This window comes from Scyliorhinus canicula, chromosome 5, assembly GCF_902713615.1.
Source record: "Scyliorhinus canicula chromosome 5, sScyCan1.1, whole genome shotgun sequence".
In the NCBI taxonomy this organism is placed as follows: Eukaryota; Metazoa; Chordata; class Chondrichthyes; order Carcharhiniformes; family Scyliorhinidae; genus Scyliorhinus; species Scyliorhinus canicula.
In genome coordinates, this window is record NC_052150.1 from 156,990,439 (window position 1) to 157,008,258 (window position 17,820).

The 17,820-nt window shown below is 47.7% G+C and overlaps 1 protein-coding gene across 1 annotated transcript in view; it reads right to left on the bottom strand.

The window, feature by feature from the left end:
- LOC119966355 (tomoregulin-1-like) overlaps positions 1-17,820 on the bottom strand; it is a 394,538-nt gene that overhangs the window by 240,645 nt on the left and 136,073 nt on the right. Inside the window, exon 2 of the mRNA XM_038797880.1 lies at positions 11,789-11,898. Coding sequence (XP_038653808.1) covers positions 11,789-11,898 — 110 coding nt within the window. The remainder of the gene's footprint in view (positions 1-11,788; positions 11,899-17,820) is intronic.

Here is a 17,820-nt window from a genome sequence, read left to right on the forward strand (position 1 = left end):
CCAGCAAGGTCTGGAGCTGCTGTTTGTTCTGTGCCATTTGCCTTCCACTGCAATCAAAGGCAGGGATGAAGGGAAGGAGGGGGGTGGATGCCTCCAGGGGCACAGCTGGTGGACAACAGTCAATCCACAACTTCAAACCTCGATTCTCCCGCATGAATGGTCTTGGCTGATGAGGGCTCATATGGCTCATCTTTACACGCTGCCAAGGCAATGGTCTCTCAATAGAGTCTATAGGGTAGTGGAGGCAAGTGGAATAGTGTTTGCGTGAGGCTTCTTACACATGGCTCTCGCTACTCTGGTCAAACAGCAATGATTCCATACACAGATATGTATAAACAGGAGGAACACCCATCGCTGGTCCCCCAAGATGTCATTTACCTAAAGGGGGTGCCCCGGGAAGCTATGTTTAGACATGGCCAGGAGAAGGACTTAGCGCTGGGTTGGCTTTGAGATGGTAGAAAACCTGTGAAGGACATGACTGTTGAATGTATCACCTCGATTAATTCACACATTCACTGAAATGTTGATGATGCAAGCTGATCATGCTTTGGTAATGGCTCTCATCTAAATGACCGGTTGGCACAGGCCAGGAGCAGCAAGGGTTTGATCAGCAAAAAGCAGCGGAGCCTCTAGCAGGTTAAGATGCTGCCAAACATGAACCACTTCAATGGAGAGCATTGCCCTGACCATGATCTTTCACTGGTAGTGCTCTTATCTAGAGATCAGCAAAAATCAACACCGGAGGCTCCTTTGAAGTCCTGGAATGTGGTTGTTCACATCTGCCAGCTTCTCCATTAAAAGCAGCAGCCGCAAGGTCTCTGGAAAAGTAATCTAGAGTTCCTGGCCTGCACTGAGTGAATTTTTGTCTGGGTGGCTTTTAAATATGGCGGCATGACCTTTGAGCCCCATCAGGCAATGGCTGGGTGAGCGACTTCCTACCTGCCCCTCCACAGGATCTGCCAAGATCCTCGCAGGTTCATAATTAATGAGCTGACCAAAGGAAGATCACTCCTGTTCAGCTGTCGCACTGCCCAGTGGGAATCATGCCAGCCTCCCTGCATACCACAGGACTTGGCCTCCAGAAGAAACAATTCCACCCACTATCAATCATTCATTCAGGACAATCAGTTTCCTCTGGTTCCTTTATTGCAGGAGATGCACGGTCCAGAAAGGAGCAACTCAAGAGGAACTTGAAGGAAGGTGATATACTCTGAATAGAAAATGGATAAAGTAAAACAAAGGGTGCACCATGTGAGGATATTTCCTTCTAATAAAATGCCATTGCAGGGCAGAGCTGCATAATAATTATCTCCTGCACCTTATACAGCACAGTGCTTCACTGCACAAACTAAAATTGAGCCTTGAACCTCTGTGATAGAAGCTGCACCAGGTTGTGTGTCATTCAGTTAGATAGAAATAAAACTATATAGTAAGATGTTAAATTGTTCTGGAGGCTTCAATTCATGCACGCACAGGTCGAAAATCATCAGTGGCTCCACAGGAGAATCTGCTGGCTTTTTACATTTACAATATTGGTTGTTTTTATCATAGCTGGAGTTAACAGGCTCGTAAAAATGGAAACTGTTGAAGGTGGCATGCAAGAGGCAATGGGGTATGTGTAGTCACTTGGGAAAGAGCAGGCCGAGCTGGATTATACCCAGGGTGACCTAATAACACACAGAACAATTTCTTAAACAGGACTCCTATACACCAGCTGACAAATTGTTTGAAACTTCTTACTTGAAAGCATCATAGTGCGACTGATAGCAACAGACACTCTCGAGATCAGCTTTCACAGTCGTGAAATTCAAGACATTCCTTTGAATTGTTCCACTTGTTTATTTATAGAGTAATTAAACAGTCTCAGAAAATATTGATCAAACGAATGCCGCTGTGTATTACTTTTCCATGATATTTATTTGACACAAAATAAGCTGTGACACTTTTGACAGTTATTACACAGCTACTTAATAAGTGCAGGCCTGACAGCATCTGTGGAGAGAAAAGGGAGCTAACATTTCGAGTCTAGATGACACTTTATCAAAGAATCCTCTTTACTCCATACCCCTGGTTTGAGCTGGGTTTCACTGGAACATTACAGCAGGCCAAGGGTGGACATGTGAACGTGAGAGCCGGATGGTGAGTTAAAATGGCAAACAGCAGGAAGGTCTGGCTCCTGTTTGTGGATGGATCGGATTCACCTGAGGAAGGAGCTGTGCTCCGTAAGTTAGTGATTCAAAACAAACCTGGTGAACTTTAACCTGGCGTTGTAAGAATTCTTACTGTGCTCACCCCAGTCCAACGCCGGCATCTCCATATTCTGGACTTAACATTGAGTTCAACAACTTCAGACTGAACTCTCTCCTCCACCTTCACCTCATTTTATTTCCATCAATTTTTATTTGTATTTCATCCATTGATCTGTTTTCCCCTCACCATTGCTTCCCCCACCACCCGCTCCACTTGGGCCAACTGTTTTTAGTTGCCCTTTATGGGCTGCATGGTAGCACAGTGGTTAGCACTATTGCTTCACAGTGCCAGGGACCCAGGTTAGATTCCTGGTTTGGGTCACTGTCTGTAGGGAGACCCGATGTTCTCCCCGTGTCTGCGAGGGTTTCCTCTGGGTGCTCCGGTTTCCTCCCACAAGTCCCGAAAGACGGGCTGTTGGGTAATTTGGACATTCTGAATTCTCCCTGTGTACCTGAACAGGTGCCGAAATTTGATGACTAGGGGATTTTCACAGTAACTTCATTGCAGTGTTGATGTTAGCCTACTTGTGACAATAAAGGTTATTTTTTAAAAAGAAGATGCAGAACAGTAGGAAACGATGGGAAAAACCTCAATTGAAGCCCAGAAAGCCCAACTCAGCAGGTGAAGGACTTTGAGCCCAAACCAGCAGCCACACTGGAAGTGGTAGGGCAAGCTGCGTAGGAAAACTTGGATCCTTGGATTTGGATGAGTAATGTCTACTACTTTGCCCCTACCAAAATCTTTGCAACATGTTGAAGGTCCCGGACAGGCTGAGTAATGGAAAAACTAGCGAAAACATTTCCCCCTATACGGCAACATCTTAGGCCTCTCAACTAAAGAGGGCAAAGATCAAATGGGCACTTTGCTATAAACTGCTGGGAGCACAGTAGACAATGTGTTCGCTAGACAGGGGTGAACAATGAAGCAGCCTGCTACAAGAATGTCATCTGAGCCTTTGACTGATACTTTGGTCTTTGTGAAAATATAGGGCAAGATTCTCAGGCCTCCCTGCGGCATGCTTCTCGGTGCCGGTAGGTGGCCCATCATTGGCCTGCAGCGGAACCGTCTGGTCCAACCACCCGTTAATGGGATTTCCCATCTGTGCCATCGGTGGGATTGGAAGATGCTGCTGGCTTGAACAGCCAGAAGATCTTGCCCATTATTTTTGAGAGGGTGAAATTTAACCAGTGCAGTCGTAAACAGGATGAAGAGATTGACTTATTTGTCAATGAAGTGCAGCACCTAGTCACAAATTGTGACTGTGGAACGCTAAAGATAACCTGATCAGAGATCGAATAGTGGTTGACATTTTAGATGAGAATTTCCCTGACTCTACAAACTCAGGAAGATTTAAATTCAAGCAAAGCTGTACAATTGGCTCGATCGGCCGAACAGCAGAGACAGAATAAGCTATTTCTTTGAGATGCAAAGGAAATTTCCCAAGATCAGACGGATGAAGTGATTAATCTGTGGTTTGTAAAATATTTTTCAATAGAATGTGATTATCTGTGCGAGGTACTGGGACGGTTCGGATTTGGGCAGGGCTTTATTCACTGGGTCAGGTTGCTGTATCAGGCTCCTGTTGCAAGCGTACAGACGAATAGGACAACATCGGACTATTTTAGACTTCGCCAGGGGACGAGACAGGGATGCCCCCTCTCCCCAATGTTTTGCGCACTAGCTATAGAGCCGTTGGCAATTGCTCTGAGGGCCTCAAAGGGATGGTCCAGGGGGGAGGGGAGGAGTGTGGAGCATAGAGACTCGCTCTATGAAAAGACGAGCTTCTGTATGTATCGGACCCATTAGAGGGAATGGAAGAAATCCTGAGGATTCTAGGGGAATTTGTCCGGTTTTCGGGGTATAAGCTAAACATGGGGAAAAGTGAGATGTTTGCGGTCCAGGTGAGGGGACAGGAGAGGCGATTGGGGGAGCTGCCGTTTAGATTAGTAGGGGGAAGCTTCAGGTATCTAGGCATTCAAGTGGCGTGGGAATGGGACCGGCTGCATAAATTAAATCTGACCCGGCTAGTAGACCAAATGAAGGACGATTTCCGGAGATGGGATGCGCTCACGTTGTCAGTAGCTGGGAGGGTGCAGACGGTGAAGATGGCGGTCCTCCCGAGATTCCTGTTCGTGTTTCAATGTCTCCCCATCTTTATTCTGCGGTCCTTTTTTAAACGGGTCAACAAATGATCTCTGGCTTTGTTTGGGCGGGCAAGACCCCGTGGGATAAGGAAGGTAATGCTTGAGTGGAGTCAGGGAGAAGGCGGGCTGGCACTGCCAAATTTTAGTAACTATTTCTGGGCGGTGAATATAGCCATGATCAGGAAGTGGGTGGTGGGAGAGGGGTCGGCATGGGAGCGTATGGAGGCAGCTTCATGAAAGGGTACCAGTCTGGGGGCGTTGGTAACTGCGCCTCTGCCGTTCCCGCCGGCACGGTACTCCACCAGCCCAGTGGTGGTGGCAACCCTGAGAGTCTCGGGGCAATGGAGGAGACGTGGGAGTAGAGGGAGCATCGGTCTGGTCCCCAATCTGTAATAATCACCAGTTTGCCCCGGGAAGTATGGATGGGGGGGGGGGGGGGGGGGGGTTCTGAATATGGCAGACAGCAGGGATTGAGTGCTTTCCGAGTATGTGGGCACAGGAGGAGAAGTTAGGGTTGGCGAGGGGAAACAAATTCAGGTATCTGCAGGTGCGGGACTTCCTACGTAAACAGGTATCATCCTTCCCGCTCCTACCGTGAAGAGGGATTCAGGACAGGGTAGTTTCCAAAGGGTGCATGGGAGAAGGGAGCATCTCTGACATTTACAAGAAACTTATGGGGTCAGAGGAGACGCAGACCGAGGAGTTGAAGCGCAAGTGGGAAGAGGAGCTGGGAGGAGAGATAGAGGATGGTCATGGGCGGATGCATTGAGTGGTCAACGCGTCTGCAACATGTGCCAGGCTCAGCCTGATTCAATTCAATGTCGTTCACCGAGCTCACATGACAGTGGCCCGGATGAGCAGATTCTTTGGGGTGGAAGACAGGTGTGCAAAATGTGCGGGAGGACCAGCGAACCATGTTCACATGTTCTGGACATGTCCAAAGTTTAGGGGATTTTGGCAGGGGTTTGCAGATGTCATGTCCACGGTGTTAAAAACAAGAGTGGCGCTGAGTCCAGAGGTGGCGATTTTCAGGGTGTCAGAAGATCCGGGAATCGAGGAGGAGAAAGAGGCAGACGTTCTGGCCCTTGCTTCCCTGGTAGCCCGGAGACGGATACTATTAGCTTGGAGGGACTCAAAGCCCCCGAAGTCGGAGACCTGGCTATCGGACATGGCTAGCTTTCTCTGTTTGGAGAAAATGAAGTTCGCCTTGAGTGGGTCACTGTTAGGGTTCACTCGGAGGTGGCAACCGTTCGTCGACTTCTTCGCGGAAAATTAATCGTCAACAGACTTAGTTTAAACGGCATTGGTTTAGCCTCAAGTAGGGGGTTAATAAAGGTGGAACCTGTAAGGGAGGGAGACAGCTTTTGCACTATGTTTATAGTTTCATGTTCATTGTTTATTGTGTTGTTGTTATAGTACCAAAAAATACCTCAATAAAATGTTTATTTAAAAAAAGGAACCGCCAGTGACAAAATTCTAGACCTTGGCAACAAGAAAAATACCTCCCTGGAAATGCCAAGGTTAAAACCAGATTTGGAATGCTGACAATGAGGGAATGGACATGTGACTGAATTCAAGCTAGACACAGGAGTTGGTACCTGAGTGTTATCTGACAGAGTTTCAAGGCTGAATATAAAATGACACCACAATTGTCCTCTATTCAACTCCGAGGTCATGGAGAACCAAGTTAAATGTTCCTGGTCAGCCAGCACTAAAATACAAAGATGGAGTAATTCTTGAAACATTGTACATCATCAAAATCAAGCATACTCTCTGTTGAGCAGAAAAGCTTGTACAGGTCCAATTCTACTTCTAAATATTGGGATGAGGTCAATGCAAAGGCAAAATAAATTAACTTAGGAGTGAATTTCCCACACTCTTTTCAGGTTTGGGTAAGCCGAAGACTACGGGCGGGGGTCTGTGATCCTGAGGCTAAGTGTTGACGCCTTCAGAAACGCGTCGTGTTTCTTGACGTCAACACGGCCTCAGGATGAGCAATTCTGGCCCATATAGGGGGCCAGCACAGCACTGGAGTGGTTCACGCCGCTCCAGCTGCTGATCCTGCCGTGAGCTGGGCACCGCGGGTACCGCGCATGTGCAGTGGCACCTGCGCCAACGTGCGCATGAGCAGTGGCTCCCTTCAATGCGCCGGCCCCGACGCAACATGGCGCAGGGCTACAGGGACCGGCGAGGATGAAAGGAGGCCACCAGCCAGAGAGGCCAGCCTGTCGATCAGGGCCAGGCCACATCGGAGGCCCCCCCCCCCCCCCCCCCCCCCCCCAGGGTGGAACCCCCATCCCCCCCACAGACCGCCCCCCGACCCTTCCACGCCGAGTTCCCGCCGGCTGAGAGCACGTGTGAACGGCGCCAGCTGGATTTGGGTTTTCTACGACAGCCGCTCAGCCCATCCCGTAATAAAATTACATCAACACAGATGTCGTGACCTTGTCTATTCACACAAAGGAAGATCTCGCACCCACTTCTGAAACGGATCAGGAGAGTGATTGAGGTGATGCTGCAACAAGGAGTCATTTCACCTGCCACTAAAGCAACTAGGTGGAGTTCTATTTGGTATCAGTCTCTAAGCCTCATGGTCCCATTTGTATCTGTGTTGTTGTACCACACTTCAACAAGGCAGTTGAAATATCCTTATGTCTGCGTGGGTGTTACCTCCACATCCCAAAATGATGTGCAGGTTAGGTGGATTGGCCACGCTAAATTGTCCCTTAATTGGAAAAAGAAATAAACGGGTACTCAAAATTTATTTTTTTAAACAAGGCAGTTGAAAGAGAAATACATCCAATGACATCAGTGGGTGAGAATTTGGCCAAACTTGCTGAGCGCAACATCTCCATCAAACTTGGCACCAACTATGGTTCTGACAGCTGCCATTGGATCAAGAGTCAAAATTCTTAACTACTTTTATTATGCCCTTCGGATTGTACTGTTTTAAAAATATGCCTTTCAGCATCACATCAGCCCTAAATATTCCAAAGGAAAATGTCTACTGTACTGTCGGCAATTGACAACATAATCTGCCACATGGATGACATCTTGATTGATGGAACAGTGGAGCAGGAACATGACAAATGCGACAGGAAAGCCTCACTCATGCTGCAAGGGGCTGGCTTGATATTCAATGACAATGTAGGTTTTCTCAGCCCACGATAAAGTTCTTACAGCACATTATCCCAGAACTGGTATTACTGCACCTACTCAAAAAATAAAGGCAACAAGGGAACTTCCGACACCTAGAAATGTATCACAGCTCCAAAGGTTGCACATCATCAACCAACTAGAAAATTCCTGCCTCCCTTATCCCAGATAAATGAACCCCTCAGGCATCTTTTATGACAGGTTCAAGTGTGGTGCTGATCTGAGCATCAGCAGGGGTCATTTGAACAAACCAAAGATGGTATCATTCTCAGAAGTCCTTGCCCATTAGCACCCGGAGCTTCCCATACTGGTGGCAGCCAGTGCACCTGAATTGGGACTTGTAATAGTGCTTTTACATAGCTCGTCCAAAGCTCTCGCCAATCAGAGAATCCCTCCAGTGCAGACAGAGGCCATTCAGCATATTTGAGTAAGCACCAACCCTCCAAAAGTGCATCCCACAGAGGCCCACTCCCCCCCCCCCCCCCCCCCCATCCCCATAACCCCACCTAACTTGCACATCTTTGGACACTAAGAGGCAATTTAGCATGGCCAATCCACCTAACCTGCACATCTTTAGACTGTGGTACGAAACCAGAGGACCCGGAGGAAACCCACACAGGCATGGGGGAACACGCAAACTCCACTCAAACAGTCACCCAAGGCCGGAATCGAACCCAGATCCCTGGCGCTGTGAAGCAGCAGTGCTAACTACTGTGCCAATGTTCTGCAAAAAAAGACCTGTTTATTAAGCATTCAGGTCATTAACTGAGACTGTACAGTGCTATGCTGTTATCAAAAAGGAATCCTTGCAATGACTAGAGCTTGCAAAAAATCATCTGATTTGTACCAGGCCCCAGTCTCAGAGTGAGACTGATCACAAGCCTTCAGTTGTTAAGTTGCCACATTGTTAAACCAAGTTGAAATTGCAAAGATGCCACCCAGGAATCAGTGATTCTGGATTAGACTCATGCATCACAATGCTATTATAGAGTAAGTACAGGGTAAATATCAGACTACAGGATACCCGCCACTTACTCGGTACAGGGGTACCTCCATAGCAGAAATGGAGCCTTGGCTACCAGGTGCTTGCTGTGAGCATTTCTTACAGCCCAATCACAAGATGAAGAGTGCCTCCAAATTCGCACATTCTGCCGAGATGGAAGGCCACAGAACACCCCAAGAAAACTGTCCTGAGACCTATTTTGAGCAATGACGCCAATTTAGCGTTTTCAATGATCTTCTAGTGTATGATACAAGACAGGTGATACCATGTGCTCTCTGCCTGAAGGTCCTCCAAAGGATCCACCAAGTTTATGTTGCATTAATCAAGTGTCGAGCCAAGACACAGCAATCTGTATTTCACACTCAATTGAACAGATGGTCCCTGTGTCACCTGTGCCATCCAGAGGTAGAAAGAGCCACTCTTGCCCTACACTTTCCCATCAAGGCCGTGCAACATGGATTTGTTTGACTTTTAAAGAGGAAATCTTTCTTCTGCTGGTCAACTATATTATTCCTTCTGGATAGATGTTCAGAAACTACATGGCCTGACCTCTGAAGCCATAATTATCTCCTTGAAAAAAATGTTCTCTACATCTTGCGGAAGTGGGGCAATAGAAATAATTTGACATTAATAGGTTTGAAGTAGGAAAATGTAGCAGTGAGTATGAACAGCTTTTAAAGAACAGTTATTAGAGCCCGTTCTCAGCATGCTGGTGTGGGAAAGTAGCAATCACAAACTTAACGACTTTCATAGAATGGGTAAGGAAAAATGTGATTAAAAAGCACAGACTTCAGCACTCAGTTAAATTCTAGCTGCAGCCAGCACAATGCTGCTTTTGAGATAATATAAGGGCTCTAACCAAAGGATGTAAACATGTTACGCAGCCTTGGCACAAGGCAGGCACACTAGAGGAGCAAGGTTAGGTCTCTCAAGTATGTTTCTGATTAAAATCTCAGTTACTCCAACTCACAGACTTGAGTGGTTTCAAATTTTTACCACAACATTGCATTCGGGACATTGCCTTCACTTATAATGGACCACAGTTCACCAATCAGTTATTTCAATCCTTTGTAAAGTCACGTGGATTTGTCGATGCCGAGAAGCTGAGTGATGACAATGTCGAGACCTCTTGAAAAAAATATTAACTTTGAGAGCGCCCTGTTTAGCTATCTTTCAGCAACATCACATAATGGGTTTGGCCTATGTGAACACCTGATGGGCTTCAAGCTTAAGGTTCAGCTTCCCTTTGGTGCCTCATCTGGCTACCGAATATCAAAGGGTAGACCACTATTGGGCTAGGAAGAAGCCTACTTAGTGAGTCAAGCTCGTGCATTAAGCTAATATCGTGGAGCTCAAGACCATCTGACTAAGGGAAGAAGAGAATGGATTAGAAACCAGAACCGTGCAGGTACAGTAATTGAAAAAATACTGTACCCGAGATCGGACATGGTAAGGACAAAGTCAGACATCGTTCGGCACAGCAGATCTGACGTAATTTCGATGGACCGAACACCATCAGCAGAAATGACAGAGTTCCCTGAACCAGAAGAGAGTGTCACACCTACTACATCACAAATGAAGGAAACTAGGGCCTGACTTCTTCAAATGGTTGGGTCATGTTTCCAGCCATCCGAACACTTGGCATGGAACACATCTCCTTCAACTGGCCCGCAGCCAGTTTACACTCCAATGAGCATTGATTGAATGCAGGCAGGTCTTGCATCCCTCACTTGAAGGGAGTACTACCTTAGACTGCTGCCGGCCAATCTGTTTTGCCAGCATCTCTGAACTCCCTGCAGCAACTGTGCTGAAATGGATGGAAGAGGAAGTTCAAGAACACATCAGAGACTGAGTTTGAGAATCAAAGCCCCAGTTAAGTTCAAGAGCTCCAAGGGTGGGGAGGGTGGAGGAAAGCCTGGGGGTCTGGCCATTTGGGTTCCCAGGGGAGAGGCCAGGAGGGGTTGCATGGAGGGAGGTTGGCGGATAGCGGACTTTAAAAGGAAGGTGATGTATTTCAGGCATCCCACAAGGAGGTTCAATCTTCCCTCAAAATTGAGGCTGGGTGGGAAATGGCCCTATTTGGCCACTTAAGAGCCTTAATAGGGCACGGTTGGGCTTCCTATTCAAGGCCTTGCCTGCCTCAGCGTAAAATTGCTGTGTGGTCAGGGAGGGCGGGTACCGAGAAGGAATACGACCCTCAGAGGACATATTTAGCCACGTAAACTGTATTTACATGGTTTTTATTTAGCCTTTGTAAATATTTAGCATGTAAAAAAATGTTTTTTGAACAAAGACCATCACCTGCAGTGATATCTCTTCTGGAATAAAAAGCTAAAGGATCATGAAACAAAACCATGATAACAGAACTCTTGTCAATGCATTCCACGTCGTGACCATACACTGTGGTAAAAGATTTTTCCCTCATGCCATCGCTGCTTCTATTCCAATCACCTCAAATTGGTGTCCTCTCGTTCTTGATCCTTCCAACAATGGGAACAGTTTCCCCCAACATATTCTGTGCAGGAAATGTGGTTAGTGATTAGGGGAAATCTCTTATTCAAGATCTTTGGGAGAGCTCTGGGTGCGCAGTCATTGAGTATGTTCAAGGCTATGATCGATAGGTTTAGGCAATTAAGGGATAGGGGATTGACCAGGAAAGAGGAGCTGAGGTCAAAGGTCAGCTATAATTTTGTAGCATTGTGGAGCAGACTCAAGAGGCCATAGTTACTTACCCTTTTATCACACAAATTTTAGCAAGTTAAAATTTGCCACAACACATAGATTTTAATCAACTGTTCTTATCATTTTTAATGAGCTATCATAGAATCCCCACAGTGTAACAGGAGGCCATTAGGCCCATCGAGTCGGCACCGACCTTCTGAAATAGCACTCTACCTTGGCCCACGCCACCGCCCCATCCTCGTAACCCCACCTAACCTGCACATCCCTGGACACTAAGGAACATTTTTTTTTGCATGGCAAATCCACCTAACTTTTTGGACTGCGGGAGGAAACCGAAGCACCCGGAGGAAACCCATACAGGCAAGGGGAGAAGGTGCAAACTCCACACAGTCACCTAAGGCCGGAATTGAACCCAGGTCCCTGGTGCTGTGAGGCAGCAGCGCTAACCACGGTGACATTGTGTCATCAACTATAATATCAAACATAAACATATATAATAATAACCAACACTTCACCACCTTTAAAAGATGAAACATGGCAGAGATGCACTTACATGAAACTGGCAGGAGCATGTCAGATCATCTCCAATTTCCTTGCACACCCCACCATATTTACACGTAGTTTCATCACACATCTTGAAATCATTTTCCCGTTCATTAAATTCTGCAAGACAAAAATATTTAAACAGATTTCAGAAAATAATAAAAAGATGTTCAATTTCATTCTAAAATTCCCAATATATACATTCATAAATACTTGTTTCACTGCAAATAAAAAACAGCTGATCAAAGATAAAAGTATGCTGTTGTAATAATAACAATGCTGACTACAATGAACATTGTGCAAGGGCTTACTGTGGACTTAATACTTCAAATTTGTGCTATTAAATATGACGGTGTCAAAAGTTTAGTCGTCCTTGGGTACAGAGCTTTCAGGGTGTCTTGATACATGCATCACGACAAGTTAGTAAGCAGGTTCAGCAAGAGATTTGGAAGGCAAATGGAATGTTGTTGTTTATCACAAAGATAATTGTATATAAAAATAGGGATGTTTCACTGCAGTTTTTACAGGATATTGATGAGATCATATCCAGAGCACGGCCTATAGTTTTGGTCTCATTTTAAAAATGGGTATAAACGCTTCAGAAGATGTTCAGAGAAGATTCACTCGACTGATATCTTGGATGATGGGGGTATGTTATGAGGAAAGGTTGGACAGCTGACCTGTATCCAGAGATGATCTTATTGAAACATAAGGGGCGGGATTCTCCGACCCCCCCGCCGAGTTGGAGAATCCCCGGTGGGAGGCACGATTCCCGCCCCGCCACCGGCTGCCGTAATGTCCGGCGCCGTTTTTGGGCGGGCGGGATCGCCGCCAAGCCGGTCGGGGGCCGTTCACAGCACCCTTCCCCGGCGATTCTCCGGGCCCGATGGACTGAGTGGCCGTCCATTTTTGGCCAGTCCTGCCGGCGTGAATCACTCAACTCACGCACTGGTAGGACCTGGCATGTGAGTATGTGTGGGTGATCCTCTGGGGGGCACGGGGGAATCCAACCCCCACGGTGGCCTGGCCCGCGATTGGGGCCCTCCAAACTGCGGGCGGGTTTGTTCCGTGGGTGCACTTCGTCCTTCCGCGCCGGGCCCTTGTAGGGCTCCGCCATATTGCCCAGGGGCCGGCGCAGAGAAGAGAACCCCCCCCCCCCCCGTGCATGCGCGAGAATACGTCGGCTGGTCCGCGCAATTGCGGAATCATGCCAGCCATTCTGCACATGCACGAACTCGAGCCATCCCTTCGGCACCAGCTGTAGCGGCGCCAACCCCTCCGCCGTCAACCAAGCCCCCTAGAAAGGTGAGAATCCCTCACTTTGGGGGGCCATTGACGCCGGAGTCGTTGGCGCCGGTTCTGCCGCAGCATGGGGACTTAGTCGCCAGAAGGGAGGACCCCGACCAAGATCCTGAGGGGACTTGACAGGGTGGATGTAAAATAGATGTTTCCCCTTGTGGTGGAGTCTGGAACCAGGGGTTATACAGTTATGAAAAATGTATATTTTTAGTTAAACTTTCAAATTTTTACAAACATCGCAGCAAAACAAGGAAAAAGAGAAAAAAAGCCAAAGGTACAGCACATAACAGGACTCATTAAGATCCCCAACATGTTCCCTTCATGGATACAAGGCCCCTCAGCACCAAAACAGGATACTGTCAACAACACGTACCTCATACCGATCACTTCAAAGAGGAACAACAGAGGAGAAAATACCACAAATGTGCCAGTGATGGGGGGAATTACATTACATTGATAACCCACAATGCAAGCCAACCTCTATCAGGTCCCAGGGCAGAACAGACAGCCATCATATATGACTACCATACTACAAAGAGAGGGCTGGCTACTACATGTCCTAGTTAAAATCAGACCTCAAACCTCAGACCCTTGGGGCATAATCTAACCGAATGGGAACAGATTCCCGTAGCGAGCACAGTTAGCCGGGTGTCTCCTGCTGCTCAGAGCACCATGAAACACCATGCTATTGAACTCCCATTTGGTTAAATCCGGGCCTCAGCAGGGAACACCCCGACGAGGCAGCACTTCGTCCTTTTTACTGCTCTGAGGAACTCCACTCGCCAGAGCTCCTCAGTGCAGGAGTAGATCGGAACGCCATTTTGAAAAAGCGTCTCGATCTCTTGACCCCCCCCCCCCCCCACCATGCAACCCCCGAACCCCTGCCAAAGCCCTGAACTGCACAAGCTACCACTGGGCCCGATCTATAGTGTGTGGAAAATGCCAGCTTGGCAGTGCCAGCCTGGCACTCTTCCAGCTGGCAGTGTCACCTGGGCACCCTGACAGTGCCCAGGTAGTACCAATGCTACCCTGACAGAGGGCAAGCAACTCGTGGCATCCAATCCCTTGGGAGGCCCCCACGAGTGCAGCTCCGTCTGGTCCCCATTTGTGGAGACAACACTCGTCCAAGATCTCCCAAGGCCAGGGAGTTAGATCCCATTGCCTTGGGTAGATCATGGGAATGCATATTAGAGTGAGACTAGCTGTCTCACTCTAATATGCAGATTTGCCAAAAAGTGGGCCTCCCACAATGGCTGGGATTCACATCGTGACATCTCGCAAGAACGCGTTAGATCTCATGAGGTGTGGTGAGCTGGGTAGATCCCGGAAGACGGATCTCCCGCCATCCACCGGCGACGCACTATCTTTCGGGTGTAACGCAGCTGGTAGATCACACCCGAGGTCTCCCATAGAGAATAACTAAAAGAAGAAGTGAGAAATAAAAACCCGAGATATCAGAGTCCACCCATCGGGTAAAAAAGAGAGGGACCCATATCAGGAGAAAAAACTAACTCGACCCAAAGGAAGAGTCAGATTAACCCAGTCTTCATCCAGATAACATGCATCAGCATCATCCCAAAATGTGTTAAAGCTTGGATGTTCAAAAGCAAATTAAAAAAATATATATATTTTATTCCAAACATTATCAAATTGTTACATAAAACGGCTTAGCTATAACATACAAACAGTTGGTCATTTTTATTTTAACAAAGTAACAGCAACAACCCGAAATCTCCTATCCCTCCTCAGCCCCACTTTCCTCTCTCCCTGATCCCCTCCCCTCCTAACCCTCCCGCCCCATCCCCCTCACTGCTGGCCATGAACAAGTCCTTAAAGAAAGTGATCAAAGGCATCTACCTGGAATGGGACCTTTCCTCCGACTCTCTCAGGATATATTTAATCTTTTGCAGGAGTACTGCCAGGTCTGCCAGGCCGTGAGTGGCACCGCTGATCTCCACTCAAGCAGGACCTGCCTCCGAGCCACCAAAGAAGCAAAGGCCAAGACGTCAGCCGTAACCCCCTCAGGAGCTCTGGGGAATCCGACATCCCAAAGATCGCCACCAATGGACATGGCTCTAGTTTGACCCCAACGATCTCCGACATGATCTCAAAAAGTGAGACCCAGAACCCAACTAACTTGGAGCAGGACCAGAACATGTGCGAGTGATTCGCAGGTTCCTCCAACAATGCTCACACCTGTCCTCAACCTCAGGGAAGAACCCGCTCAGACGCATCTTAGTTAGTGCGCTCTATGTACTACTTTAAATTGTATCAGGCTCAACCTAGCACAGGAGGAGGTAAAGTTCACTCTATGCAGGCTCTCACTCCACTCCCCTCCTTATAGACCTAGGCCCAGCTCTACTCACTTCCCCCTCACCTCTTCTAGTGATGGTTTCCCCGTCTCCAGTAAACACTCATATATATCGGAGATCTTCCCTTGTCACATCGCATCTCATGCTGGCATCCAATCTATCAGTGTGGGTCTCGGCAACTGGGGAACGAGGACAACTCTTTACAAACAAAGTTCCACCTGCCCCAACAGCCCTGGACACACTAATACCCACTACTACAGCCTCAGAGGTAAGAGCTGCCTTCTTGACAGTGAGTCCTTGGGCGAGCACTCAGAACCTGCGCAGACCAGCTAGCGAGTGATATCTTCACCACCTTACTCCTCCGCTCTGAGGTCCCCACCTTCTTCAAGAAACCACCATAATCCCAGTACCAAAGAAGAACAAGGTAGCCTGCCACAACGGCTACCGACCGGTGGCCCTGAGATCTGTTACCATGAAGTGCTTTGAGCGGCTAGTCATGAGACGGATCACAGCCAGCCTCCTAGATGGTCTCGATCCACTGCAGTTTGCCTATCACCGCAACCGTCCACAGCAAATGCTATCTCTCAAACTCTACAATCAACACTCGAACACCTCGACAACAAGGACACCTATGTAAGACTGCTGTTCATCGACTACAGCTCCGCCTTCATCACCATTATCCCGACAAGACTAATAACTAAACTCTGCAATCTTGGACTTGACCCCTCCCTGTGCAGCTGGATCCTCAACTTCCTCATCAACAGATCACAATCTGTCAGGATAGGCAACAGCACCGCCACAATAGTCCTAAACACCGGAGCCCCGCAAGGATGTGTGCTCAGTCCTCTACTGTACTCCCTATACACACATGACTGTGTGGCAAGATTTAACTCCAACTCAATCCATAAGTTTGTGGATGATACGACTGTGGTGGGCCCTATCTCAAACAACGACGAATCAGACTACAGGAGGGAGATAAATCATTTGGTTGCATGGTGTACTGAAAACAACCTCTTTCTAAATGTTGGAAAGACCAAGGAACTGATCTTCGACTTCAGGAAGCGCAGCACGACACATACTCCCGTCTGCATCAATGGCTCCGAAGTGGAGATGGTCGATAGCTTTAAGTTCCTGGGGGTCACTATCATCAACAGTCTGTCCTGGTTCACTCACATTGATGCAACAGTCAAGAAAGCCCAACAATGGCTCTACTTCCTATGGAAGCTAAAGAAAGTTGGTATGTCTGCATCGACTCTCACAAATGTCTACGTATGTGCGATAGAGAGCATCCTATCCGGCTGCATCATAGCCTGGTATGGCAACTACTCGGTCCAAGATCACAAGAAACTGCAGAGTGTGGTGAACTCAGCTCAAAGCATCACACAAGCTTTATACCCCACATTGATTCTGTATAGCCCTCCCGCTGCCTCAGGAAGGCATTATCAGAGACCCCTCCCACCCAGGCATTGCCTTCTCCCAGACCCTTCCATCAGGCAGAAGGTACAGAAGCCTGAAGACCCGCACATCCAGATATAGGAACAGCTTCTCCCCCACAGCTACAAGATTCCTCAACGACTCCCCCTCGGACTGATCTGTTCCCTGTAAGAATACTATTCACGACGCCCTATGCTGCTCTTGCTCATGTATTTGCTTTGTTTGGCCCCTTGTTCCGCACCGTAACCAATCACTGTTTGACGATGTACAATTTGTCTCTGTTGATTATTCTTTTGTCTGCTATGTACGTACTGTGTACGTTCCTTGGCCGCGGAAAAAATACTTTTCACTGTACTTTGGTACATGTGACAATAAATCAAATCAAATCAAATCCTCACCTGCAAATACCTGAATGCACTTGCCCGCTGGAGTTAAATTTCTCCTCCAAATCCTCTAGACTCACAAACCTACCTTCCACAAATAAATCCTTGAACCTCTCAACCCCTCTTCTCCTTGATATCCTGTACATTGCATCCAGTCTTGACGGTGCAAACCGGTGATTATCACAGATTGGTGACAGTAAAAACATGTCACCCAGTCCAAAATGTTGTCTAAACTGGTTCCAAATTCTTAAAGATGCCACTACCACCGGGCTCATCGAGAGTTTGGCCCAGGAGAATGGAAGAGGGGCCATAACCAATGCCCTTAAAAACGGCCCTGTACAAGAGGCCTCCTCCATCCAACCCCACCTCGCACCGGGCTCCTCAAACCACCCCACTTCTTCAGGTCCTCCTTCACCTCTTCTACCAGACTGGTCAAGTTCAGCATATGCAACAGTGTCCAATCGTGCGTCACCTGAATCCCTAAATACCTAAATTTCGTCTTGGCCAGCTAAAAGGCTGCCTCCCCAGATCTGTCCTTTTCCCCAGGGAATTTACCGGGAACATCTCGCTCTTGCTCATGTTCAATCTATATCCTGAAAAGGATCAAAATTTTT